At 50.8% G+C, this 27,980-nt stretch overlaps 2 protein-coding genes and 1 long non-coding RNA gene across 3 annotated transcripts; 1 reads left to right on the plus strand and 2 right to left on the minus strand.

Moving 5' to 3' along the window:
* Positions 1 to 4,734: 4,734 nt before the first annotated feature.
* On the minus strand, positions 4,735 to 11,663 carry LOC103048063 (gap junction delta-2 protein-like). Its single transcript, XM_007426978.3, has 3 exons — positions 11,288 to 11,663; positions 7,471 to 7,936; positions 4,735 to 5,438 (listed from the first exon to the last, which is right to left on the minus strand). Exons 1-3 carry the CDS (start codon positions 11,356 to 11,358, stop codon positions 5,076 to 5,078), a joined length of 900 nt encoding a protein of 299 aa, XP_007427040.1. The 5' UTR covers positions 11,359 to 11,663; the 3' UTR covers positions 4,735 to 5,075.
* Positions 11,664 to 11,805: 142 nt separating this feature from the next.
* LOC148216100 (uncharacterized) lies at positions 11,806 to 19,389 on the plus strand. Its single transcript, XR_015795974.1, has 3 exons — positions 11,806 to 11,942; positions 13,065 to 13,202; positions 18,667 to 19,389. It is a non-coding gene; the product is annotated as an uncharacterized LOC148216100 (long non-coding RNA).
* A 1,111-nt stretch (positions 19,390 to 20,500) lies between these two features.
* On the minus strand, positions 20,501 to 26,883 carry LOC112540493 (thyroid transcription factor 1-like). Its single transcript, XM_025165910.2, has 2 exons — positions 26,637 to 26,883; positions 20,501 to 23,092 (listed from the first exon to the last, which is right to left on the minus strand). The coding sequence occupies exons 1-2, from the start codon at positions 26,881 to 26,883 to the stop codon at positions 22,590 to 22,592; spliced, it is 750 nt and encodes a 249-aa protein (XP_025021678.2). The 3' UTR covers positions 20,501 to 22,589.
* Between the last annotated feature and the right edge of the window lie 1,097 nt (positions 26,884 to 27,980).

The following is a 27,980-nucleotide window of genomic DNA, read 5'->3' on the forward strand; positions in this document are numbered from 1 at the left end:
CCTTGCTTCCCCTCTTCTTCCTGGACCCACGATGGGCTTTCTGACAACGTGTGCACCCCCACAGCCAGAAAATTAGAAAAGATTTGCAGTTGGAGCCTTACCACAGCATGCTAGATCCTGGCACGTTATTGCAGAGAAGTGAATCAAATCCTTTCCCTAATTCATTCGTTGGCTCTGGCACTCCAAAGCAAATTCTTCTCAAGGGTCTGTTGTTAGGAACGACTTTCCTATTCCAAGAGACGCCCCGCTACATCTCTGCATGCGTCTCTGCCCTGGGTATTTCCCCAAATCAACCCTGTTGAGATTTTGCAGCAAGGGTGATTTTCAGAGTCGGCAGCATCATGCCCAGGGGTGGGTCAGCTTGACACTGCTAAGAGAGAGACAGCCCTGGATTAACCATTAAGCAAAATAAGCCTGGGCTTAAGGCGCCAAGGGAAGGGGGCACCCCAGAGTTTTTCCTAGCAATCAGGCCCTTAACTCTTTCACTGCCCCACTCAACTTCAGTCGCATGTTTTGTAATTGTCCTTATCCGCCATGTTTGACTTTGATCTCCATTGTGTGGGGGGGATTTTTTTCTTTGGCACAGTGAATGACTAAAGCTTAAATGCTTTGAATCTTAATATTTTGTCGGTTAAATGATGGGAGGGCCAAGGGGCACCGTTGCTGGGCTGCACTGAGGGCATTGGCTGGTCTTCATCTCTCTCTGGAGATCAGGAAGCCAAAACAAGGCATCATTCAGAGACACAGCGGGCAGCATCTGCAGTCATGCTTCAGGTACTCACTGGGTCTTTAGCACTTGGAAGGCCACAAGTTACCAATCCCTGAGCTACCTATGCTACAGAGCAGGGTTTCTCAACCTCGACAGCTTTAAGATGGGTGGACTTCAACTCCCAGAATTCCCTAGCCAGCCATGGCTGGCTGGGGATTCTGGGAGTTGAAGTCCACCCATCTTAAAGTTGCTGAGGTTGAGAAACCCTGCTGTAGAGTGACAGCATCGCCCACGTTTTCTCATAAGGGAAGGAGTTTCTCCTGCACTCCCTTTGTCATCCAACCCCAAAATTAGGGCTTCTGGGGATAGAAAAGAGGACCAGCTACCAATGGTAAGAGTACTGTTGAGCTGGTACAGAGTTCTTCCTGGTGTCACTGCTTTCTCTTGCCCCTTCCCCCCCCCCCCCCAGACTTCATGCAACAGAGGCTTTAGACTGGAGAACTTGATGTTGGGGGGGGGGGGAATTATGAGAAATTCAGCGCTGCCTGGAAGGAATCTGGAAGGGGAAGATAGGAAAGGTGGATCTGTTCTGCAGGGATCTGGAACATCAGCATCAGACTTGCGATCTGCCTCTCCCCCCATTGTCAGTTTTTAATCTGGGAGAAAGATGACAGAGGCAGGCGTAAAGGGGAGCTTTCTCCCCACCGTCCTGGTGTCGCCCCTTCCAGCAACCAGACTGTTCTCTTCCCATGCTCCTCCAACCCCCCACACCCCACCTCAGCCCATTGCTGGTTCAGCTTTCAATAGCACCTCGCAGGAACGATGCATAATTCACACCGGATAACACGCTTCTGCTGTCATGTGCCAAAGCACCTCTCATCAGGGTATAAAAATAGCAGAAGCTACCTCACCGGAGTGCCAAAGGCCCTGCTTGTTGCCTGCCCGGGTCCTGCGCTCAGGCTGGGGCTGCAGGGAGACCAGGAATGCCCTGACCCAAGTCTCTGGGTGACTTCCTCAGAGGTGGAACAGGAGGAGGATCGAAATTGGAGATGCGGGGATGAATAGCATGGACGGCACCACAGCTTGGTGCAGGAATGCCAATGGGAGCATCCCAAGCACACCCGGCTGTCCAACCTTTGCTTGAAGGACCCCCAAGAAAAAGTTCCTTCTTGCAAGGTGACCAATGGGACTGGATCCTATTGCTTCACGTTGTTCCTCCAGATCCCTGCACGTAGAAAGCTTGTCTTCCTGGAGACGCCTGGCCTTCTCCCCATGGGCCAGGTCCTGGCAGGGTGTTTTGGGCTGGATGGGGCTGAGTTCACACAACATGCTAAATTCTGGGGGGATTGATTTGACTGGGCTCCATTAGGAATTGTAGACCATGGTTCAGAGCTCCAGGTGATGTGCAAACTTTTGTCAGTTGTGATTTATTCAGAAAACACAATGTGTGAACCTAGTTTATGTGTACAGTACAGGCTTAGGGGGGCAGAACTCTGGCAGAGCAAGGGCCAGGATCTACAGCAGGATTTGAACTGGGTGTCTCTCCGGTCTTTTGAATCCGATAAAAGAATCACCACAATTATGGATGTGGTGTATAATCCAAATGCCAAGAAATGCAAAGTTTCAGCGATGCTGCTTGTATGTTGGCAACCATCTTGTAAAAAAGGAAATGTGGCCCGCAATGTGGTATTTCCACAGGCCTGCCAATTCTCTTCCAGGCAGCAATTCCAGAGATGCTGTCATGGTCAAAGTTTAACTGCTCCAAGAGTGCGAAGCTTTCCTCTGCCCCCTTGCATTTTGGAACCAGGTTCTCTAAAGCTGCCAACTTTCTCCCAGCCTCAGCTCTTGTGCTTTAACCATCTTTTAACAAGCAGAAATTCAGGCATGGAAGTGTGTGGGCCAACAGAGGACAGAGAAGAAGTCCTAAGATTATGGTTATTTATGAGTCCAGGAACTGGGTCGGTTTTTCAGAAAGGCCCGCAGTCTTCTTTGCCTGCTATCCTTCCCCTCCTTTAAATCCCAAAGTCTGCATTTCCCTCCTCCTGTCACTGAAGGAAAGATGCCATCTTGGCAGCTGTTAGACCTCTGCAGGTACGCCTACAAATCAGATCTCGCTTCCTTCCCAGCGCAAATGAGTCAGCTTGGGGAGGACAGACGTTTGGGGGAGATGCTGCCTGACCCCCAGGCAGGGGTCCCTGCTAAATGTCCATCTTGAAGGGGGAGAAGAGGGGCCAGGAACTCTGCCCCTGCCTTTGTTTCAGAAAAAGTAGCTTTGAACCCATGTCTTCCCACCTTCCAGGATGGTACAGGCACCTGTGAGGATTCCTCTTGTCCTCATTTAGGAGATGGAGGGGTGGAGGGTGACTCTCAGGATGCCTAAATGGAATGACGCCAAGCTTGAGAAAGACCAGGAGGGACGTGAGCAGACCTCAGTCTGTATCAGAACCCTTTCGTCTTTAAACGGAACCTGGCAGCTTGCCATCCTGGGTCATGAGGGTGGCACCACGCAGCCCAGCAGGAAGATCATGGGAGAACTGGAAATGTGCCCACCCCGCTTTCTGCCTGATGCCATTTGTCTCCTGGGTTTACCCAGCTGAGCTCCTGATCCTTGCTCTTCTGGTGGGGGCATCAAAGCGGCTTAGGAGCTGAGGCACTAAATACAGCCCAAGGGTCAAGAGCGATGTGGGTGGAAGAGCTACTTGGGGGGGGGAGAAGGGGGTCAGAGCCCCCAGCGAGTCTCCCTTCTGCTCCCTTCAAGGGGAAACTGTTCTCCCTCTGCAAGGTCAGGCAGGCCTCATGGGTTGGCCCCGGGGCTCTTGGGCTGTGTGAAGCAGATGGGCTTGGCTGCATCCCTGTTCGGGTCTTTGCCTCATTAGGGTGCAGAACAAGGGAGAAAGGCTGGCAGCATCTCTGAGCATGTGCAGAGAGCCCAAAAGGGTTGGGGACCCCTCCCTCCCCCAACCTGGCTGAAATGGGAAAAGCGAGCAACCAAGGAGGAATTTGGACTTTTCAGTTAGGAAGGCAAATAATTTTATAAAAAAAAATATTATTTTCTATTTTATTAAATGTGTACACCACCTGACTTCCAAAGACTCTCTCCTAGGACTTTCACAGCAAGTTGACCTTCAGGAACGTTTCACTAATGGAAATGCCTGGTTGAGATGCTCTTGAAGGCACTAAAGCAGGATTTGAAAAGGGGGCAACTCCAAAGCAACAGGTTAAAGGAAGAATCTTGATCGGACTAAACAATTTTGGAAAGGAGCATTTTCAGGGGAGATTGATTGATTGATTGATTGATTGATTGATTATACAGAGATGACGAATATCATCCTGCGCACAGTGGTTCAGAGTACTGAAAAACAGGATTCAGCAGAAGATGGAATGCCTGCCTGTAATAGAGCTGTTTTTAAATTGTTAAAAAGGGGAAGGGTTTTCTTGCAAATTCTGTCCGCACATTAAAAAGATTTGCTTGTCATCCCTGATGAGAGTTTTTTTTAACGCTATATAATAAAAGTTGGTAAGGGAAAAACCAAAAATAGGTGAACTGTGAGGTATAGCTCTCAGCTTGCAGAAGAGAGAGGGGTAGAACAGCAAAAGTTTTAGTGCATGTTAGACTGATCTTGTACTGGGAGATTATATCACTCTGCAGCATCATGGCCAGATTGCTGTTATGTGAGGTCCCAGTTTAATTTAATTTAATTTACTCGATTTAGAAAACCTGCCTCCCCCACTCCCTCCAGTTGCTCCGATTCCAAGTCAGATTGCCAGCAAAAGGAAGAAAATACTCCTTTTTTATTGCATTCTTTACTGAGTTTTGTTTTTTTTTTCTTAAAAAAAAATCACATTTCCTTGTTAATTACACTGCATAATATTTACACCACAGCAGCCAAAGAGAGAAAGCACTCTTTGGGCTAGAGACAGGGGGGGGACATCTTTTTCTGCCTCCCTTCCTGGAAAAAAAAAACCACACCCCAAACAAGCAAAGCCTGCTCTCTGCCCCCCACCCAAAAAGCCCCCCGCCGATGCCCCACCCCGCCCCGGTCCATAAAAAGGAGTTCTAGGCACAAGTTTCTATGCATCTCACGGCTTTGCTTGCACCATGATAGTGTGTGGAGAGGAGATTCATCTGAAGCCGGCCACGGGAGAAAAGGGAAGGCCCCTTTCCCCGAGCTCCTGCCCGCGAGCTCCGAAGGGGCAGGATTTCTCCCGCCGGCCCTTAAAGCAACTGGATGCCCTCTCCCCCTGAAACTGAGGAGGGGGCTGAAAAGCACCCGCTGAATATTGCATCGTGAACCTGGGAGGTACTCCGGTCAGTTTTTTTGCATCAGCTTGGCCGTGGGCCCGCATCTCGCAGCACCAAACGCGCTCAGACATAGGCTGACTCGCTCGACTGGGTGCGCCCGAGGGTAGGCACTTGGGCCAGGGAGGGGAGGTCCTTCTTCCGCACCTCGCAGATGGATTTCCGCCTGGCCTGCACCCCCCGGATGGCCGTCTTGATCTTGCGCCAGCCCAGGTGGTTGAGCTCAGCCAGGTTGAGAAGGACGCAGATCCCGCTGACGGCGAACATGAAGACCAGGAAGACCGTCTTCTCCGTGGGCCGCGACACGTAGCATTCCACCTCTTTGACGCACGGGTAGCGGTCACATTCGAAGATGGCCGGCACGTTGAACCCGTAGAGGAAGTATTGTCCGGCCAGAAAGCCAATCTCCAAGGCATTGCGAAAAACCACCTGGAGTGGGAAGAGAAGCTCAGTGGTTAGAGCACGTGGCCTTTAACTTGTACGCTGAGCTGCTGCCGCGCAGACCTGAATAATATGAAGCAGATCCGGTCCCTGCCGAATTCCAGCACGTCGGGTCTTTTCCTGCCTCTTGCTAGAAAATACTGTAATGCTTCTTCAGCTTTTCCTAAGCTCCACTGCTCGGCAGCTTCCAGCCAGCGAGTCTGCAGAACATGCTGCGCCAAAAATTACCCCACCACATTTTAACGTAATGCATCTCTTTTTTGCGGCTGACTGTATTTCATTATATCAAATGAACGAACAGGAAAAATGTCAAAGGATTAACAAGATAATGCAACGTCAAAATTGTTAATTGTAAAGAAAGACAAAGGGGAACAAGCACGGAAACCTCTATCACAAATGGAACAACTCCACAACATTTTGGCTCTTTGAGTGTCTTCTTCCTTGAGGTTGGGGCTGGAAAATTCAACGTTCAAATCACTGTTTTTCAATCTTGGCAACTTGAAGATGTGTGGACTTCAGCTCCCAGAATTCCCCAGCCAGCCATGCTGGCTGGGGAATTCTGGGAGCTGAAGTCCACACATCTTCAAGTTGCCAAGATTGAAAATCACTGGTTCAGATGGATAGCAATTCCAGCACCAGCAGACAACACATATCAATTAACCTTGCTTATCATGCGACCCCAGCCCGTAAGCTTAGTTTATGGCTTGGGGTATCATTCAAACTCAGAAAAGGGGTTAGCTGGGAAAATCTGGCTCTATTAAATGAGTGGTGCCGACACACTCATAGATTGTGCAAAATTGTGCATGCAACTGGCTGCTAAAGGGTGGGATCTGGCCAATCAGGAAGGCATTGTAGAAGTTTGGCATAGCTCTCTAACAGGGAATGTACTTTGCTGCTGGCTGGGGAATCCTGGGAGTTGAAGTCCACCCATCTTCAAGTTGCCAAGGTTGAAAAACACTGCTCCAGAGCTTAAAGCTCTCTGCTCCTGCGCAGGTACCTTCTCCAATCTAGCCATGGTCTTCTCCTTGCTCCCCCTTGCTAGAAACACCCTCTTGCCCTCCAGCCTCCCTTGAATTGGGGCTGGTGTTCAGAAGTCCTGCAGCTTATCAGAAGAGGTCAGAAGGGAGGCTGTCAGGGACCTCAGGACCAAGCAGAGCGGAAGCGGTTGGTAATCTTCTACTACAAAAGGCCACCCTGCTGTTTCTCAGCCTGAAGACCACTCGAGCTTCCTGCTGTTGTGCTCCTTGCCCGGTAAAACTCTCTTAAAACAGATGGTTGCTACTGTTCAGTTAGACCAGTGTTTCTCAACCTTGGCTGCCTTAAGCTGTGTGGACTTCAACTCCCAGAATTCCCCAGCCAGCCATGGGAGTTGAAGTCCACACAGCTTAAGGCAGCCAAGGTTGAGAAACACTGAGTTGGACCCTGATGCTCTTTCTCTCAGCAAGGCAGCTGGGAGGAAGGTTGAAGCAACTCGAAGGGAGAGCATTCCCTCACTTCTGTCCACCTCTGCTTTGGAGAAGCCAGGAAAGCTGAATTCTGTGAGCTGAATTGCCCGAGAAATGTCCCTTTCACCTAAAGGAGAAGAGCTGTCAGCCCTTTGGGGTAGTCCACACCAGAAACCAGAGTACTAGCACTACCGTTATTGTAAGGTTACAGTCACCGACTCTTGCAAGTCTGAAGCCCTTCTGCCCTCCCTTGCCTTTACTTTCCAGGGAACTAGGGAGGGTCCCTTCTGAGACGCTTTCTCCACTCCCATTCCTTCTGTGGGCTGAGACGTCTCTTATCTGACCATTGCCCAGCTGCGGCTCTTCCTCCTCCCGTCTCTCAAGGATATCCCCACAGTCCCTTACAAGAGCATTGGCCTTTCTTGGCCATGGCCTCCCACAGTTGGCTTGGATCCCATCGCTGAAGCTCCAAGCCTTTCCCAGGCCACTGCTCCTGAGCATGCACTGGTACTTCTAGGGGGAGGCCGGGCATGTGCCCAGTGAGAAGGGGGCTCAACGTCACCTTTCCAACTGACCTGGATGATGTAGAAGCGGGAAATGCCCTCCTGTCGCTTGACCTTTGAACTCTTGGGCGGCCTGAGCGGGGTGCTGGGGATCTCTTTCACCTCCAGGCAGTCGGGCTCCTTGGATGAGCCATCGGGGTTCGGCACCAGGATGCCGTTGACGTTCTTCACTTTCTTCCCTTCGCAGATGCCCTCCTTCTCCAGCAGCGGGTACAGGAAGGAGTAACGCCGGTCCCGCTGCTTGGCCGACTGGTGGACCGAGTAAGTGATGAAGCAGAGGCTGGGCGTGCAAACCAGGATGATCTGGAACACCCAGTACCGGATGTGTGAGATGGGGAACGCCTTGTCATAGCAGGCCTGGTTGCAACCCGGTTGCAGTGTGTTGCACATGAACATCGTCTGCTCATCCTCGTAGACCGTCTCCCCCACGATGGCCACAATCAAGATACGGAAAATCACCACCACCGTCAACAGGATCCTGTGGGAGGAGCAGCGGCAGGTGAGAAACAGCCCCCCCCATAGCCTTCCCCAAATGGTTGTGCTTGGACCCTGCCCCTAGAATTCCTGACCAGGGTGGGCTAGGAATTATGGGAGCTGCAGTCCACCCTAGAGGGAGCGTGCCCTGCATCACAGCAGTTCCCCAACACCGTCTTCATGTCTCCACGGGACACACAGGGCAGGTTTGGGGCTGATGTAAAAGGGAGGAGTGAACAAGCTGTCCTTCCATTTTTCGAAATGTACTCTCAGTTCAGCACAACCAATTGTTCTGCATCAGGGACGGACATATTTTGAAGGCAGCCTGCAGGGGGTTGGAGTGGGAGGTATCCTCAAAGGCCGTTATGTCACGCTTTTTTCCTGTCGGGTGGGGGCACGCGTTTGTATTTAATTGTTAAACCATGACAACCCTATTATCTCTCTTTTATTAAAGCTTTGCATTATACAACGTTCTAGCTCAGTGTTTCTCAACCTCAGCAGCTTTAAGACAGGTGGACTTCAACTCCCAGAATTCCCTAGCCAGCATGCTAGCTGGGGAATTCTGGGAGTTGAAGTCCACCCATCTTAAAGCTGTGGAGACTGAGAAACACTGATTTGTATGATGCTCCTTCTGCAGAGCCCCCAGAGCAGTTTGTGAAAGATGAAATGCATAAATAAAATACACCATGAAATATGGCTTTTGCAGAACATCTTCCTAGAGCAGGAGATGAAAAGTTACCAAGACTTAAATCTGAGCCTGTGGTCAGTCCTAGAATTTATTTTCACTGCCAGAGAGCACCCCAATAGCCTTGATCTCAAACCATAATGTCATTCTAGCCAACACTCTAGGCCAGTGTTTCTCAACCTTGGCATCTTTAAGATCTGTGGACTTCAACTCCCTAACCACAGTCTGTCACACTTAAAATCAGTGTTTGTCAACCTTGGGAACTTTAAGGTGGGTGGACTTTAACTCCCAGAATTCCCCAGCTAGCATGCTGGCTAGGGAATTCTGGGAGTTGAAGTCCACCCATCTTAAAGCTGCTGAGGTTGAGAAACACTGAGCTAGAACGTCGTATAATGCAAAGCTTTAATAAAAGAGAGATAACAGGCTTGTCATGGTTTAACAATGGCTGGCTGGGGAATTCTGGGAGTTGAAGTCTACCCACCTTAAAGTTCCCAGGGTTGAGAAACACTGCTCTAGGCATCTGCAAACTTAATAGCATGGCTGTCACAGAAATAGATGGTGATCCACCAGTAGACTGCTAAATAATCTATGCCAGATCAACAAGGATTTTAGATCCATTTAAGAGTCTCTCCATCCTTAAATGGGGTAACAGGAACGTTCAACTCTACCCAGTCCTTGCACTAGAAAGCGATCCCCGAGGCCTTGATTTCTTTAATTCTTTGGCAAACACACTTTGGTTCTTGGGTCTTGTGGGTTCTAGTAGCAATTTCAATCTCTTAAGTCTGTTGTAGAGCCTGCATCCTCAGTAGAAAGCTTCTGTCCGAACTTGTAGCCTGGGGAACGAGTCTCTCCTGATCTAATAACTCAAGGGAGAGTAAATGAATAGAGTGGGAACGGAGTGAATTTGAGTCAACGAAGACCAGTGGCCCCTGCGCAGAGTGCATTTTGGGACACAGGATTCTGCGTTTGCCTTTCTTTTCTTCTGCTTTCTATTTTAAGCTTTCATTTATCACTGGAAAAATATTGTGTGGGCTGGTGCTGAGAAGTGCATGGGGGGTCTTTATACCTCTGCTAGGTCTTGCGGGGTAACAAGATGTGTTTTGATCCCAACTTCTCTTGCTCCAAATTGGGGAGGGGGAGAGAAAGTTGCAGCTGAGGTCAGATTCCACATCCCTCGAGATAACCTACCGCTAGTTTGCCTATTGTACGAAGAAAACGGGAAGGGGCAGGAATGGAGAGAAAATTGCCCTGGGCCAGGTTGATCAGGATCGCAAAGACGGTGCTGAGGATATTGTTTCTGTAATTGTTAGAACGCAACTGAACGAAAGCTCTGACCTTAAACATTAAAAGGAATTTTATTTCAATCAAGTATTTTATTGATTGAAATAAAGGAAGTTGTAATTCACCACTCAGAATCAAAAGACTTCAGAAAGAGACCCCAGCCTTAAACTATCCAACCAGAATGCATCACAAATATGGTCACATGAATTCAGGGCTTAAAAGTTTTCTTTTGCCCTGGAGGGGCTGAAATCAGTCCAGCAAAACTCTCTCTATAAATCTCTCTCTCGCTCTGCAGCCTACCCCAAGCTGGACACCTACAGGTTGGAAAGACTGAAACATGTCCCCCTTTTTGATGTCTTTTTCTGCACTCCAGCATACTGATCTAAAAGTTGTCAAGTAAGACTAACGCTTGAGGCATCTCCTTCTGGAAGACATAGGCTGAAGTCGGGGCTGAGAACGGTGGCTTGGTGGATGGTGCGGGAAGGGGACGAGGCGGGAGGGGCTGGAACCGGGGGCAGATGCCAGGGCTCGCTCTGGCCAAGCGCAGCAGGAGGACCGCTGGGCAAAACAAGGACCATCTCGGGAGCATCTCAGGTTGGATGCGGATCAAAGAGGGATGAAGGGATGGAGGGACCACTTCTCTGGAGAAGCACAACATGAAGCGTGTCCATCTCTTCCACCCTCCTTCCACCCTGGTCCACCCTGACTTCTTGCGCAGGTATCAGCTGCCTCTCTCCCCCGTCCGCTGCCTGCTTTCAGCCCCCCTTGATCTCCCCAGGCTTGACTTCCCTGTTCACCCCCACGCCCTGCCCGCTCTGCCTTTCCCCACAATTCTCCCCCCCCCAAAGTCTGGGTCCAGCTGCCCCAGCCCTTGGGAGATCGGAGGGATTTCAGAGAAAAGGCGGAGGGGGGGAGAGGGCTGGATGAAACAGCCTGCTTGGTCTCAGCTCTGCAGGACTACAGCTCCTAGTGACCCTGCCCCGGCAAATGAGCTGGTTGGGGGTGATGGGAGTTGTCGTCTAACACTGCTGGAGGTTCCAGGACCTTGAATCGCTGCACTTGGGGAGCAATGTTGAAAACCTCAACCGTAGTGGCCAGGCTGGCACAACCCGGCATCTTAGGAAGGGAGACGAGATGCGGGACTTCGAGGCTGGGCTCCCTCCCGGGGCGAAAGCAGAGTTGGGGGGTTGCAGACCAGCCCCTCCGCTGCCCCTTACCCCAACGCAGCCCCGCGGTCGGCAGAGGGGGAAGGCGAGCCGGGACCCAGCGCTTCCCACCCGCCCGCCAGCCCCCTCCAGCCCACGTGCGCGGATAGCGCCGGGCCCCGGCGGCAGCGCCGGGCCCTTCGGCGAGGCGGAGCCAAGCTGCTAGTCCTCTTGGGGGACCCACCTCCCGATCATGGTGGAGTGCTGTTGCACTGCAGCCTCCAGCAGCCGTTCCAAAATGGTCCACTCTCCCATCGCTCCGCGCTGGACGGTCTGCCCGCATCCGAGGGCTCCGACAAGGGACGCTGAGTGCCGCCGCCGCCGCCGCCGCCGCTCGCCTCTGCGCCGGCCGCTTAGAGCCCCCGCCGCCGCCGCCGCCGCCGCCAGGGGCCCCGGCTCGCCATTGCCTCCGCGGGAGGGGGGTGGCCGCGGGCTCCCGCCTCGCCTCGCCTCGCCTCGCCGCCTGCCGCCCTCGCGGCCGGGCGCCGTTCAAGGGCACCGCGGGCGCGGATCAAGCGCCGAGCGCACGGGCGGCGCAGGGCGCGCGCTCCCTCCTCCCTCCCCCCGCGCCAGGTTGGGCACTGCGGCGGCCGCGCCAGGAGCCGGGACCGCCCCGAGCCGGGCGGGGGGGGCGAGACGCGGGCGCGCGCTGGCCGCCGGGGCGCTGCGGGCTTTCTCCGCACCTGCTGCCGCCGCCGCCGCCGCCGCCGCTGGAGAGAGCGGCGCGCGCGCCCGCCTGCCCGCCCGTGTGCACGCAAGTCTGGCTCGTCTGGGGAGGGGGTGGGCGCCTCCAGAGAGCGGCCCCCCGCCGCAATCCCGCGCCCCCCTCCGCCAGGAAGGTGATCGCGCCATCCCGCCCCACCGGAGGGCGGCTCTTGAGGTGGCGCTCGCGGGCGCTGCCCCGGGCACCGAACGCGAGCGGGTTCGCCGCGTTACGCGACGCGCTTAGCCTGGTCGAGTAGCGGCCGAGCTCGGCGTGGGGTTGACGGGCTGCGCTTGGCTGCCCGTCTGGAGTGTTGTGTCCCCCCAGAAGGCGAGGCCTTTGAGCGAGCAGGGCAAGGGTGTTGTGTGAACCCGGCTCTGTGCCACAACCGTGAGGAAGAGAGAGGCTTGTAACGGCAGAGGTTCCCAGAAGCGCTCCTGCGGGGTCCGCCCGGGTCTCCCCATCCCGCGGCGCCCTGGGGAGGGGGGTGTCGCCCTTTTGTGCCAACAGGCCGCCTCCCCCCGTGAACGAGGCGACCAGAGGATTCCTGGAGACCGGCGGAGAAGGAATCCCTCTTCTCTAGAAGGAATCTGCAAAACGCGTCAGTACAGTAGCGGTTTCTGCCCCTCCAAACCCGCGTATGCCCGAGGCTCCTTTGCTGCTAGATGTCTACGAGCAGAGCGGCGGCTCTGAACCGAGGAGGCGAAGCCGTGAAAGCGGCCCGCCCGTTCGTCCCTCCCGGGGGCTCTCAGGCTTCCCCCGTCTTTCCCGTCCCCCAGCGCAGTCGTGGGGATGCGGAGCGTGGGGTCTTCGGAGCCTCACCTGGTGTCCCGCGGAGACTTGCACTGAGACTTGCCATCACAGGAAAGGCACCTCTGAGCATTACTGGGACCTCGACATAGTCAAGTCTCCATGTCAGCATGAACTGTCTGGGTGGGTGTGCTGGGGAGGGGAGGTTTCCCGGGACATACACACACGTGCAGTTTTCTTGGCAACTAGGATACTTGTCAAATAGCCTACCGCCCTGGGATTTCCTAGTGGTCTCCCATCCACTCACCAACGAGACCCTTTCTCGCTTGTGAGATGAGCTGAGGTCAGCCAGGTTTCCTGCCGGCTGCTCCTCTGCCTTTAAACTGCCACAGGCTAATGCATAGTTATGCCTGTTGCCGCTTTATCTGCCTCCTGGGGTTTTTCCCTTTTATTTTTGTAAATGTGAATTGCTGTAGGTTTCAATTGTATATTTATTTATTGTTTTAAGGTGTTGTGAGCCGCCCAGAGTCCCCCGCTGGGGGGAGATGGGCGGGGGGCAAATTTAATAAATGAAGAAATAAATCCTTACCTCCAGAAGAGCTTCACGGGCGCAAAGGGCGATGGGAATTGAGAGCCAAAGAACAAGGTAGGTAAGTTGCTCACCCACTCTGACAGCAGGGGAGAGCCAACTTTAAATTAAATTATAATGCCTAGGCCAGTGTTTCTCAACCTTGGCCGCTTTAAGATGGGCGGACTTCAATTCCCAGAATTCCCCAGCTGGCTGGGGAATTCTGGGAATTGAAGTCCGCCCATCTTAAAGCGGCCAAGGTTGAGAAACACCGCCCTAGGATGCAGCTCGACTCATGCATCCTGCTAGGCCCATAGTTGGCTGAATCATGGCTTATTGGTTAAGCGACAGTTGGCTGGGATTGCCCAGTGCCTAAGCCATAAATCATGGTTTGTGAGCTCCAGCAGCTGGGGTCAGCAGCGTGCAACATGGAAGGCCGCCGGGACAAAACGGAAGCGTCCTTTCTTCCATCGGTCTTCGGCGTGGGTGCCCCTCCAGGCAGAGAGGGTGCGGTTTTCCAGTTTGGAGCAACGCCTGTTGCCAGGCAGGGCCCCTGCCCCTTCTGTTCCCTCTTTGGGATTGTGACAAGAGGGTGTCTGAGGGGCTCAGGACACGGCTGGGGGGCTCAGCCTGGGGGGCTCAAAGAAGCCGGGCAGAGCGGAGGTCTCTTGTCCTTGGGAAAGGACCACTCTGGCCCCTCACATTGGGGTGAGATGCTGCAATTTTGGTGTCCCTGAGCGACCGTTGCCATGGAGACAGGAAAGCAAGGAGGCTGGTTGCCAAGGCCTTCTGTGACCCAGTTGCTTGCCTCTTGCTTTTTTGGGGGGGGGTCCTGAGCTTTTTGGCCAGCCAGTTGCCCTGGCAAGGGGGACGGTGGCCGCCTCCCCCCGCCCCCCGCCGCCCTGGCCTCAAACCTGGCCCTGAACCTGAAGTGGCCGGGATAATGGCAGGACCCAAGGCCAACCCAGGTGGGTGGAAAGAAGCTGTATCAGGAAGGGATACAGATGGATGTTCTTTTAAATTGAAATTAGTCAGTTTATCTTTGCTAATCAGATAAAATGGTCAACCTAGGCTGGGTAGCCCTGGGCAAGGTGAAGTCTGGAAGGAGCTCAAATTTGAATAGATCAAAAGCAATTGGGAGGCAGAGAAGTAATTTGCACCCCAGGTTTTTTTCTGGTCAATCCCAGCTGCCAACCTGTCCAGGAAATTAAATTTTGGTCTGCAGCATGATTACGAAATGCTTGCTAGCTGGGCTCACACAATCCGCGTAACCCATTTCTGTTTTTTTTGGGGGGGGGGGTTGAGTGACTTCAATTCAGGCTTGTCTCCTGGCAACTACACAGACACGTCCCTGCAGTTTTCTTGGCAAAATTTTTGGAGGTGGTTTACTAGCACCTTTTCCTAGGGCTGAGAGAGGGGGACTGGCCCAAAGTCACCCCGCCACTTTTCACGCCTAAAGGAGGACTAGAACTCATGGTCTCCTGGGTTCTACTCCAGCGCCTTCATGGCTGCGCCGAACTAGCCAAATTACTGGACTTCACCCAACCTGCTAAGCTAGCATACGAACAAATCCACCCAAACCCCAATCAAAGCAAAACCTAATAGTGCGAATGTAGCCATTCGTTTGCTAACTAACCTGATTAAGCCCCCTAAGTGGATTCCCGTGCCACACATTTAACTCCGAACCAGATTAAGAAAGCACAGTTGCTATCCTCCTATAACACGTATCGCTCCACAAAATAAAGCATATTTTGGCTTAAAGGAGTAGCCTGGTTTACAGGCAGTGACAGGGTTTCCCATGAGAAAGGCAAAGCAATGCCTTGAATGGAGGCTTGCCCGTGGTCCCAGGGTCTCCCCAAGGGGCCTCACAGCACTAGGTTAATTTTCACACGTGCATTTAAACGTAACTCGCCCAGCCTCCGTCAGGACTGTGTGGAAGAGGCTGTGCCAACAGACAGAGCGTCCAGCAGCCGCCCTGTTGACTTTTTTGACCGTCCCTGAGGATGCCCCTGGGCCCTACCCACTGTTCTCGGGACAGGATGTGTGCAGCAAAACGATCCAGGCCAAAGACTATCAGTGGGAAAATCCTCTTCCCATGCCATTGCCATCTCCCCTCCTTGCTATTAATAAATGAAATATAACATATAGATAAACGACATCCAGGAAAGTCTTAAACGTTGCGTAAGTAATCTGGTCTTGATCTGCTGCTGGAATGAAAACACAATCGGCATTAGCTGTGCCTTTCCACAACGGATGTTTCCTGAGCGGAGAACCAGCATCAGTTGCTTCTCCTTTTGACTCCAGAGCTGTGGTCAAAGGAAGAACCGGTGATGCTCTTTTAAACAGCGATGCTCACTGGTTCTCCTTTGCTTGTTTGCTTGCTTCCTAGATTCTGTTTCCAGACTCTTTTTTTTCCCGTGGTCGTAAAACATTTTCTGAGAGGCCTTGGCAAAAAAAATCGTTTTGAACGGTGGCCTGTATTTTGGGAATAAACAAATATCATCAGCGTAGCACAAAATTCTCCCTGCTCTAGAGGATTACCAGCCAACCCATTCTATAGAAACAAGTACAGGTATTTGACAATGGTGGCTATGCAGGAATAAGCCAAACCCAGTTTGGAAACATTCAGCCCTCCTTTGCCAAGCTTGGCTATATTTTGGGCTACTCTAGGGTGTGCCAAGTTAGAAACGGCCTTTCTTGCCAAAGGAAAAAAAAAAAGAGAGAGATAGAAATCCAAAATGCATACTAGGACAAAAATTCAAGTACAGTAGCAGGGGTGTCTGCAGGGGCAGGGGGTCAAAAAAAGTCAGTGTGATGCATGTAAATATGGGGCAGGGCTTCAATCATGCAATCATGAAGTTTATCACACACACACACACACACCCCTTGTGGACACTTCTGAGTACACTGAATTTGTGTTCATCTAATCAAGGCATATATTTTGCATTTTGTCTATCTTTCATTTTTCATCTATCATTTTCATCATCATTTTTTCATCAATCATTCATTATCTTGCATTTTTCTTTTTTTCTCTTCTCTTCTCTTCTCTTCTCTTCTCTTCTCTTCTCTTCTCTTCTCTTCTCTTCTCTTCTCTTCTCTTCTCTGTTCTGTTTATCTTTCCCTTTTGTGTGTGATAGTAAAAAGATGATAAGATTTGTAAGGACACAAGATTGGTTGTGTAGATAGATAGATAGATAGATAGATAGATAGATAGATAGATAGATAGACAGACAGACTGTCAGTCAGTCAGTCAGTCAGTCAGTCAGTCAGTCAGTCAGTCAGTCAGTCAGTCAGTCAGTCAATAGATATAAAAATGATTAGCTCTTGTGTTTCTGCGTGTTTCTGCGTGTGGAGCAGGGATTGATGAAGTCAGAGCTGCAGGAGGGCGGCCAGATGGCTCTGCCACCTGGAAGTCAAGGTCACTGTGTGCCAATACCCAAGACTGACTTTTCCTTTTAGAAAAAAGTTTGGGGAGAGCAAAAGACTGGGCTGTGTACCATGGGCCCAGCCCAAGGGATAGTGAGGGGCTTGGCTAGGGCCAGTTCCACACCATCGCTCCCTAACTCCATCTCAGCTAAACTCAAGGGGCTGGAGGAAAACCAGGACTTTACAGAGATGCTGGTCTGATTCAAGGAGTAGAGGGAAATGGCGCAACCCCACTGGAACCCGAAGTGGTTGACCCTGAGCGGCTTGACTCATCCTTCTGGAATACGGCCTCTTGGTGCCTGCTCCACAAGAGGGTTGCTCGTCTAGTGCTTGGAGTGGTGTTCCTCAGCCTCTGCCAGCTGGCTTTGGCGAGTGGGTTGAGTCTGCCACGTTTGCTGGCAAGCAGGGCGCCTGCCGCTTGGAAGAGAAGCTCAGGCAGTTCTGGGATTTATAAGCCTTCCTGGAGGAATTGCAGCTGACCAGGATGGGTTCCCCAGATGGCTTCTCCGATGAGAAAAACTAAACGAAAGATCTAGGCCAGGGCTTTTCAGTTGCTTTGACTTTGTTAAATATATATCCCCTAGATCGGTGTTTCTCAGCCTTGGCAACTTTAAGCTGTGTGTCCACACACCTTAAAGTTGCCGAAAAACACTGATCTAGGCCCCCTAAAATTCTGGAAAAGGGATCAGTTTTGCCCTGTCTACGCATTGATGTAGCTTACAAGCTTGGCATGGCCGCAGCCACGGCTGACTTTGGAGCCTAGCAGAAAAAATGGAAATGCCCCAGCCAAACCAAAATTGGATTTCAAATATAATGCTCTTTAGCTCTATCTTAGAGCATGGTGCATTTCCTGCTATTTGTGGCATATGAAGTAAACAACGGTTGAATAAATGATGACCGAGTGCAATGCCTGGGCCCTGCTTCTATAGCACGTAGAGGGGAGCGGGCAGAGAATGCTAGAAGGCTGGAGACGCATCTCCGATCGCCCAGATCTATTAATAATTTTTGACAATTAAAAAAAAACTGTTCCCCCGGATACAAGCCAGAAAAGCAGCAGTGCAGAATTGTTGGGGGAGAATTGGGATTATGTGTAATTAGCATAAACCTGGGTTTTTTAGACGGATGAACAAACAGTATACGTTCATAGTTAAATCAACTAAGAACCAGCCGACCCAGACTATAAGGCTGGTTCACACAACCCACTCATTTTCGATTTTTAAGCTACAAGCAGCTGGGTCCAAACTGAAGGCCAAGCCAGAAGCCCTGAGGTTAGTGGCCGAGCAAGACTCGAACCCAGCACCCAACAGGTCCCACAACCCTTCCTTGATGCTTTTCAGGCCTGAAGGGCAGGAGGGGGAACCCTTTCTCTTTGTAGGACCTCCCTCAGGTCCATTTCCTGTCCGAAGTTATCCACCTTCAAACAATTGGCGCCTTTAATCTTCACCTGAGAGGGGAAAAGTCAACAAGGTTGTTTTCACTGCTGGCGCCATCCCCGGAACTTGCTTTTCCCCAAGTGCTTTCTAGCAAGCGAGCAAGCAAGAAGGGGCGGGGGGGGGCGCCTGGGGGTGGTGGAGGGCTGGCTGGAAAGGACAGTCAATATTGACGGAAGCTCTCGAAGAGTTACGCTGTATGAGCTCAGCGCATTCTTCAGAGCGCACGGCTCCTTGGGGTTAGACCGGGACGGGCCACCCTGCCCACTTTGGAGAACAGGAGGAAGACCCAGGGAGGCAAAAACAGGCACCGTGGGGAGGGGGGGGAAAGACTAGGGTAGCAGCGCCCTTTCCCCTCTCCCCCCCCCATGCAGATTGGGAGCAAAGCTACTTGGCCAGCAGGTCGCTAGCGATGTGTGTTGTGACTGTCGTGAAATGGGCTCCTAAAATAAGCATGCACAGTTTTAAGGGCAAAAATCCTGGTGCCTTAAAAAATCAGGAGGGTGGGGAGTTGGGGCCCGTCTCAAGAAACCCTAACTATTTTGAAGGTCCTCATATCTAAGCCCCATTGATGTCAAGGGCTGTTTTCTACATAGCTAAATCTGAACTCAAACCCACAATATAAAACTCACAGAGAGAGACCCCAAAACTCCCATTTTCATTCGTGTTTTTTTTTTTTTTTAAAGGAGATTCCAACATACTTTTAAAATGCGCTCTTTGAAAAACATCCTCTCTCTGCAAGTGGCTACTGTATATGTAAGAGCGGTTGATTTTGATCTGTATAAGACTGCTGTTTTATTGGCTGGATCACTTCACCAGATCAAGATCTAGAGGCAGCATTTTGCTACACTTAATTCGTTTTAAATCTGATTGTTAATTTATGTAGTTCTTCAGGGAGGCAGGTCTTAATGTATTATGTAGTAAGCTATACCACAGCACTAAAGTTTGCAACTAATGCGAAGAGAGATCTCTTTGGAGAAGACCCTGATGCTGGGAAAGATGGAAGGCCAAAGGAGAAGAGGACGGCAGAGGATGAGAGGGTTAGAGAGCATCACTGAAGCAACGAGCATGAAACTGAGCAAACTCGGGGAGGCAGCGAAGGACAGGAAGGCCTGGCGCGATGTGGCTCATGGGCTCACAAAGAGTCGGACACGACTGAACGACTGAACAACAACAAAATTTTGCAAACTGAGAACATAGGTGAATTAAATAAACATGTTAAACATTTTTTGTGTGACCTCAGCCCCTGAAACGGACATATCTGGAAAATTACATTATTTTTATCTTTAACACTTATTAGAGGAAACTTCCTCTGAGCTCCGTTGTGAATGTATTTGCAGCTTTCATTACACATTTCATCGGGTGTGTACAATTTTTTTAATCAGCCTTGACTCCAATAAACTATTTTATTCTGTTGGCAACATCGGCAACACTGATTTGAAAAGTCACCATCAGGTAGACTCACGTCATAAATATAACCCCTACAAGGAAGAAGGAAAACTTAATTCAGTGAAATAAGTGGGCATTCAAATCCATCAGAGGAAAAACCTGTTTTTATGTGATCTGAACAAGTTTATTGATAACAGCAAAGTAGCAACTCATTCAAACAGAGAGGAAAACAGAATTGTTTCATGGATGCTGGAAACGTTCTGACCTATGTGTGGTATTTAATGCCACGTATTTAAAATGCATTCGTTGAAGGGGGGAAAAAAGAAATTGCACAGAATGTTTCTTTTGAGAGGACATATCTGCAAACATATCTATTGAGAAATCTATACTCTGTCGCGTTTCAACAAATTCAAGGCTACAGACTTCCTTGTAGACTTCACTCAGTGCTACAGTATCATATAAAAGCAATGCCCTAAGGTTAATTCTCATATGCAATCCTTTTAACATGCAGATTTAAAGGCATATCGATGCCGCTTTTGTTACGCAACAGCTTTGTAAGGTGGCCGCATCCTTCTTCCCATTGCACAAACTGGCATTCGAAGGTTGAGACCTAGGCCATTTCCACACACAAAGGCTTGAGGGCCAGGATCAGGCCTGGATTCCCTACAACGCCACGCCATGTGGCTGAGCCCGTTAGCGTTTAGCTCAGCTCTTGCTCCAGACAAAATTCTGCAAAAGTTCTTTGCAACCCTTTCCTCTGGAGCAGTGCTTCTCAATCTCAGTAACTTTAAGATGTGTGGACTTCAACTCCCAGAATTCCCCAGCCAGCCTTGCTGGCTGGGGAATTCTGGGAGTTGAAGTCCACACGTCTTAAAGTTACTGAGGTTAAGAAGCACTGCTCTGGAGCAACGCAGCAGGAGGGTTTTGCTTTGTCCCTTCTGTTCTAGAGTCAAGGCCCGCTGTTGCCCTGCTATTTCCGTCCCCCCATCTTTGCTGCTCCCCCACAAACCATGGCTTCTTTATGCAGCAAGACATGGGGCTGTTGGGGGCAAAATGATGCAGAGCCCTGGCTGTTTCTCACACTCTCCCACTGACAGGTAAAGAGAGCATCAGAAGTAGCTTTGTGGGCATCACGAATGCCATTCAGAGGGCCTGGAGAGTGGAAACGAAATGGACGTGGAAGTTCAGAGAGGTGCGTTTCGTCTGAACGCCAGCACGCGGCTTTACGTACACCAGACTAACCGCTGTCGTGACTGAAAGTTAGTACCACTTAAAACCCAAGAAGCTCTCAATGGCAGTTAAGGAACTCAGTGAAAGTCAAAACAGGGTTTCCCTGCTCAAATGCAACCCTCTGAACCCAGAGTAGGACCCACTGACCCCGGGCTCACCCGCCGCGCAAAGGCAATCGCCATTGGCTAAGCCACAAACTAGGGTTTGCAAACCACAGAGGCCAGCGGCCTGCAGGATGATGCGCCCTGGCAGAAGCTGAGAAGTCACAGGGTTTACTGCCCCCTTCCCATTTTGAAATCCCGGGTCCTGGCCGCGGGAGGGGGCACAGGAGAGGCCAAGACTGCATTGGCTCTCGCTCCCTCCCAGGCACGCCTCAGGGCAGCAGCTTCGTGGCAATGGGGCTGCAGTTTGGGTCGGAGCAAGCACCTAAGAGCCAAGAGCACCCGGCTTTGCACAAGGCCCCTCTTGAGCCACCAGCAAAAAACTCTTCAAAAAACTCCCCCCTCTTCAGTGCAAATAACCTTCCACATTTTCTCCTTCCACAGGGCCCAAGCGCTGCTTCTCTATGGGGTGTTCACTTGCAAGAAGACGTCTTCTGAAAAAGGGGAGGACTGATCAGAGCCCCTTCATTTATCTTAGCACTTTTTTTATGCTCCTATTTCTAGTGGCCTGTTTGCAAGTATAGCCTGTCTGTATAAGAATGATAAATTCCTGCCCTGACATTATTTCTGAGATAGCTTGTGAGAATTTCAATGAATAGTGGTGGTTAGTGTCTCATCCACACGCACAGAAGCAATGTCTAGCTGACCTCAGCTGGTCTTGGGGGAAAAAAGTGTCTGACCTGCTTAATAGTTGGATGGGAGACCACTAGGAAATCTCAGGATTACAGGTTAGATGGGGAATTTGAAACCACCTTCCAGAACAAGGCAAGGGCCAGCCGCTTTCCATACTGTAAACCGCAAAGGAGTCCAGCTCACCATTATGGAAACTTGACTTTTTCAGCAGCAGGAACAATCAAACAATTGTTATTGGCTAAGGAAGTGGAAAGATTAGGTATTTTTTCTGTAATGTCCACTTTGCTAGCACAGACCCTAGAATGCTCGTTAGAAAGCCGAGGAGGAGGGAAAAAGTAATCGACATGGAGAAATCTGGCCTTTTAAGTGGGAAAAGGTCATTTCTCCCTCTACCCCACAAAAAGGCTCCTTAAACTTTTAGAAATAGCAGTAAGAAAAGAGATTTCCAGTGCAAAGTAGAGAATCCCTTTGATAGGCATCCCTTTGAACTGCTTGGCCATCCTTGGCTTCACCATCTCTCCCGCTGCATCTTTCCGCTTCCCCCAGGCTCACATTTTCCAAAATGTAATTCCTAGAAAGCTACATCTGGAAATGGCCAGATTGGGGTTGCCAACTCTGACCAAACTCTCAAATCCTAGTCCAGCTCAAACTGTGGATAGCAAACTCCCCCCACCCTCCTTTTGGTGGCTCCCTTTGGAGAGAGAATCTGAAATATTTGTCTGTGACTTGGAGGCTCACCAACCGCAAGCCAAGAAGAGTGGTTTTACTCCAAGATGGCTGTTGAGGGTCAGGAGTAGTTCTGGCTGCCAGCCTGGATTGTAGAGGAAGAAAATGTTCGGAGCGCAGGGCAAGAAGACGTGGGGGGAAGAACTTCTTCCAACAGCTCCTCTGAAGGATCCCTGTGTCCAATGGGGGAGACCAGGGGGCTAAGATGGGTGAGGAGGCAAAGGGGCCGGTGACCCGATCCCGTTGGCCTGGGGCAGCTCTCTTCTGTCCAAAAGCAGTAAGAATGTCAAGACCAAGGCTCCTTGAAAAGGCTCGAACACTCAGCTGCCAGTCAGCTCCCACCCTGACACTTCACGTGCCCCCTTGAACTGCAAGCAGAGAAGTTTTCTTGTCCTGGAAATCGAACGCTCGGTCGGGCCCCCTTGATGGAACAAGTCGCCCAGCCCTGCCCCGTGCACCGCCTGGCTAGACTACCACGGCTTGCCCAAGAGGAAGCTGCTCTCGGCAGTTTTGACGCCGGGCTGAGAGTCAGCGCTCGAGCTGGGGCTGGAAGACAAATGCTGCAGGAGCAGTTTCTCCTCCATCAAGGTTCGGTGGAAAGCGTAGCCGCCGTGGTGGGCCACGGTGCTGCTGTCGCAGGGCGGGGGGGGCTCCTGCTGCAGGCCGGCCTTGGGCTCCTGCTGCCTCCCCTGCTTCTTCAGCTTGTAGCGATGGTTCTGGAACCAGATCTTCACCTGGTTCGGGGTGAGGCGCGTCACGGTGGCCAAGTGTTCCCGCTCGGGGGCGGTCAGGTATTTCTGCATCTGAAACCTCTTCTCCAGCTCCTCCACTTGGGCCCGGGAGAACAGCACTCGGCGCTTCCGCTTGGAGGGGCTCCCCACCGAGAAGGGGGGTGACTTGACCATGTCGCTGAAGTAGCCCAGACAGTCCCCTCCGGGCACGCTGAATCCAGGTGTCCCCACGTACCTGGAGACTGGAAAAAGAAGAGGAGGGCGAGATGTTCTCGGGGTCAGTTCATCCAGGTCTGGACTCTTGTGAATGTTGTGATATGAGCCTCATACAGAACCACAGGATCTCAGTGGTGGGGACGGGGAGATGCGATACTCTAACATCTCCTCCCGAGACTGCCGCTACCTTCAGACACTGACAGTGAATCCGTCGCACGTGCGTCACAGCATCGCCCCATAGATTGTTCCCGGAGGTCAGGGCTCCCCTCCCCTCTGGCCATCAACCACGCCAGGTGGTTCCAACAGGCAAATGGGCTTTCTGACTAAGGGACCACTATTCCAATATTTCCAGAAAAATGGCCAAATACGGTACCCCAGCAGGCTTGTTGTTCCCAGCCCTGGGGTTAATGTGGGTCAGGCCCCTGTCATATTACTTTTTGGACTGTCTGTACAGTTTGTGGTTCTGGCTGTTTTACTTGGGGCTGCCTGTTTTTGTGGGTTTTAATTGTTTGACTCTTTTTATGGGTTTTTGTAAGCCGCCATATTGCGTCGAATAAATTAAATTCATCAAATTAAATTGCTCTTTGGAGTTGTTGGATCGAGACAGTCTCTAGTGACGCTCAGTCTCTGTTACGAAAAAAAATTAGGTTGGGTGCTTTGTCATTTCTGGTCTCTGTGCACAAATAAGTACATATATAACCTTAGTTATTTAGTACAGATAATTTTAAGGGAGAAAATATTTTTATAGAAGAATGTCCAGTACTAATCAGTAAACAGAAGGTCTGGATGGGGCTGTATGGTGTCGGGATTTTGGGAAATGTGCACGGAGAATCTTTCTGCATGGAAACCTCCCCGCACCCCCTTGCACGAGAATGTGGAAGGCGCCTGAATAGATGTGTTCAAAAGTATAAGAAGATCTGTGCCAAAGACACAGGATCCCGGCTAAGCCTGAGTTAGGGAAAGTTTGTCCTCCCTTCCAACTTCATTATTTTGCTTTGCCCCATGGAACTCAACGGAAGACAAAAGAGACAAGCTATTTTTTTTTTTTTACTTGGTGAAACTGTGTAGCTGTTTGAAGAAATTGGATGGAGGTGAACCTTCTTAGAAATGATCTGGTGGGATCTCAAACTGTGCCTTGCTAGCATTGCCCAACTCACAGCGGGAAGGGGTTCTTACAGCTGTACCAGCCAATCTATGCATTGAGATCAACCATGCCCAGAATATAATGACTTGAGACAGGGCCTTCTTAGGGATGGCTCCCCATTTTGATCCTGCCTCCCAGCTTGGTTAGAGGGAGTCCCCAGTTTAAGAACGAGTTCCGTTCCCAAGGTCTGTCTTCAAGTCGAATTTGTATGTAAGCCAGAACAGTAGTATTGTGTGATACTGTCTAAGTAGCATTGTGTATTTAACTCGAATTCTGCTACAACAGGCCCCGTTCTCAACTATGGGTCATCTGTAAACCAGGTGTTTTTAACCCGGGGACTCCCTGTACCACTGAAACTGTCTCTCATCAACTTCGAGTCCCAGCAGTAGATTGACAGATTACATCGGAGCATTTGCGTCCTCTGTTTGCACCTGTCTATTGCCTTGAGTTGGTCAGTCTGATTTTGCCACTGACTGGCTGGATTTTCACGAGGGTTTATTTCTTTATTTTTCATTGCCTTCCTTTTGCGTCCTCTACAAAACAAGCAGGGCGCGGGGTGGACAGCGCAGCAGCTGAACCGAAAGGAACAGAAACATTTGGAAGGATTGCCAAGGCGGGTTACTGTGGCCCTGGAACAGCTGATGACAAAGATGGTGGCCCATCTTCTCTTGGCACAGCCCGCACAAGGGAGCGTTGAAGAGTGCCACACCAGGAACAGCCACATTTCTGGTGGTGGACAACTGTGTTTTAATTTAGCAGTTAATTCTGAACAGCCTCTTGCACTAGCCCACCCCATAAGCTCCCAGTCATTCTCTTTCAGCCTAGTCTACCTCACAGGGTTGTTGTGTTGGGAAAATGGGAAGACGGAGTGCTTGTGCATTGCTCTGAGCTCCTGAACTAAAGGTGGGGCATCAGTCAAACAATTAAACGAACAAAATGACTCCGTCAGGGACCGAATGCCGCGTTGCATCACTAGGGAAGCAAAGGAGAAGACTGTACCTGGGAGTCAAACTGGCTGGGAGAGATGGGAGTGGCAGTCCCAACCAGTCTGGAAGGGGCCCAACTGGGAAAAGCCAATCTATGAAGACCAGTGGAAGTGGCAGGTGGTCTTGCAACAGCTTTCCTGGGCTTCTTCGCAAGATACAAGCTGCAAGCCAGCTTTTCCCTCCCAATGGGCTTGGCAAACTCTCATCACGCAGGTCGGGTGCTAGGTTCAGGAGAGTCTGGCCTACCCACCCTAGTAACCCACCTTAGTAAAGGGTCTTGGCTGGAGTATTTGGAAAAGAGGCCCTAGCAGGGAAAGCCACCAGAGATATACGGGCAGGTCACAAACAGACGTTAAAAACAAGAAGACCAGTTCCTAAAGATATTGCTGGTTATCCTGGAAAAGAGAAGCTCAGACAGAGGCCACAAGATCTGGGGAGACTGGGGGCCATTTTTCCAGTTTTTGACTTGCAGGGGAGAGCAAGCTATCTTGAATGGAAGAAAGGGTGTTCCTGTAAGAGAGCGCTAGACCCCGCTTCCAGTGGAAATGCACGAGGTTAGTGTGTTCGTTTGCGTCTCTCTGATTACGCCTCCGGTGACACATTTGCACGCTTTTGCCTTGGATAAATGGCTTTTATTGAAAAGCTCTTCTCCTTGGGGTCCCTATGAGTTAGAGAAGAGCATGGAAGCACGCACACCTCCCACTTTCTCTCTCTGACATAGCCTTCCCCAACCTGGCGCTCTTCCAGATCTGATGTACTACACCTCCTAGTATCCACAGCCACATCAGACATCAGGTTGAGGAAGGTTGCTCTACTACAAGGTCAGGGCTCCGACCCGCAAAAGACTCTTTGCCCCGAGTCTCCCCTAACTCCAATGCGCTCGATTACAACTTTTTCATTATTTACAGCAGCTTTAGCTCTTTCTGCCTGCAGTCCAGGGTGGCCTGCATATTTATTCCTCTCTTTTTTTTGTATTATTGAACCCTGCTCTTATTCAGCCCTGTGACCCTAGCCTTCCTCTCCGCTGGTATCTTCCAGACAGGTAGGATTACGACCGCCCATATTTGAGACGTGCCAATAAGAGTTCCTTCTGGCAGACGGGTGGTCGTGTAACTTCGTTCCATTTGCAACTCCAACAACTGGAGTCCCACCAGGTTAGGAGAGGGTCCCGTAACACACTGACTGGATTGACATATCTCGCTAAGCCCTAAACTATGGTTTCTAAACCATCGTGGCTGGATATATACAGCACACCCCGTCAAAATCGGAGAAGCCATGTTTTTGCCTGGGATTGTGGAACACGCTTGGCTAAAACCAATCGTTTGTATGATGCGTCAGGCAACAGTTTGAGAGTCTGAAACGGTGCTGCCAGATCCCTCCTGACTTCGGGCTCCCATGCAGCTCTCCTCCCACAGTGCCGACCGAAAGAACTTCACTTACTTGGAGGGTAGGGTCCTTCTGGTGGGCTGGCAGCATACCACTCCCCATTCCTGAAGTTCTCCTGGGGATAGGCAGGCAACTCAGCCGGGCAGGGGAACGATCCGGGGTAGCACCCCAACATGGCGTTCTGGGAGAGGCAGTGGGCGAGGGAGAATCTGGAGCCCCCCAAGCCAGGCTGGGGGGTCCCTGGCATCAGCTGGGCAAAATCTTCCAGGGTTTCCATTGCAAAGCCTTTGAGATCTTCCATGGAAGGCAAGGGGTGGCTGCAACTCTGAGGTCCTCTCTCCTAGCTTCCCACCACCCGGCAGACGGACTCTGTCACCAGAGGCAGAGAAGCTTCCTGGGACAATCTTGCTTTTTATCTTAAGTCTGCACCTTATCAAAGATTAAGGACTCCACCTACCACTCTGGAGGTGGGGTGGGGGAAAGGAGCCACCCCTTCTTCTGGCAGAGCCTAATCAAACAACAGCAGCAAAGAGCCTGGCCAGGTTAATGGAAGCGGCAAGCTGGGCAGAGAACCCTCCGATTTTTGGAGAAGCCCAAGCTAAGCGTTGAATCTTTTCCACTTGAGATTGGGTCAACCAGGAGAACGCTGGCTCCTTCGGGAGGAATATATTCACATTTATACACCAGGAGTTAGACCCTGCAAGATTTCAAGCTTTCTTTTTTAAATCAAGTTTCTAGTCCAGTGTTTCTCAACCTTGGCAACTTTAAGATAGGTGGACTTCAAATCCCAGAATTCCCCAGCCAGCCTTGCTGGCTGGGGAATTCTGGGAGTTGAAGTCCACCTATCTTAAAGTTGCCAAGATTGAAAAACACTGTTATTACTGTATTGGGGAGGGTGGGGAAATTTGACACCGGTGTGAACACTCATTACTTCAGTTGGAAAGAATTACGTGTAGGGACCGAATTGTCCACTCTTAGATTTGTCTTTGTAAAGCCTGCACGTTATGTTGTTCCTTTTCGAAAAAAGAGTTTTCACGGATGTCGAACTACAGATCAGGGCTGTCCAGAGGTCACAAGCTGTTAAAAGTCAGTTTTCATGAGCCACACGGCCCGAAGAAGCAGGCTGTGCCTTTGCCTGTTCAAAACTGACCTCTAAGGGAAACACTTGGCCGAGGCCACAGAAACAATTCTTGAAGCAGGCAGTGTTTCTCAAATGTCCTGCATTCATACACTAGTGAATCAATATTTGGGAAATGTGGGGATCACCCAATTAAACAAATGTCCCTTCCTTCTGATTTCATCTATAAGAGCATGGGAGTCTGACACCCAACACAAACACAGCTGCGTTGGCATCCTATATGCCTTCCCGTCCCCTCCATTTCAAAAGCCCTTTCCAAT

The sequence above is a fragment of the Python bivittatus genome, unplaced genomic scaffold, assembly GCF_059951505.1.
Source record: "Python bivittatus isolate LINGU-HERP-01145 unplaced genomic scaffold, Pbiv_v1 ctg000310_np1212, whole genome shotgun sequence".
NCBI lineage: Eukaryota > Metazoa > Chordata > Lepidosauria > Squamata > Pythonidae > Python > Python bivittatus.

Excerpts from the sequence above, each read along its gene's own strand:
- LOC112540493 (XM_025165910.2), bottom strand. The coding sequence starts at position 26,883 with ATGGAAGATCTCAAAGGCTTTGCAATGGAAACCCTGGAAGATTTTGCC. Across the intron at positions 23,093-26,636 it reads AGAAGGACCCTACCCTCCAA|TCTCCAGGTACGTGGGGACA; the intron begins GTAAGTGAAGTT and ends TTCTTTTTCCAG.
- LOC103048063 (XM_007426978.3), bottom strand. The coding sequence starts at position 11,358 with ATGGGAGAGTGGACCATTTTGGAACGGCTGCTGGAGGCTGCAGTGCAA. Across the intron at positions 7,937-11,287 it reads CACTCCACCATGATCGGGAG|GATCCTGTTGACGGTGGTGG; the intron begins GTGGGTCCCCCA and ends CTCCTCCCACAG. Across the intron at positions 5,439-7,470 it reads CCCGCTTCTACATCATCCAG|GTGGTTTTTCGCAATGCCTT; the intron begins GTCAGTTGGAAA and ends TTCCCACTCCAG.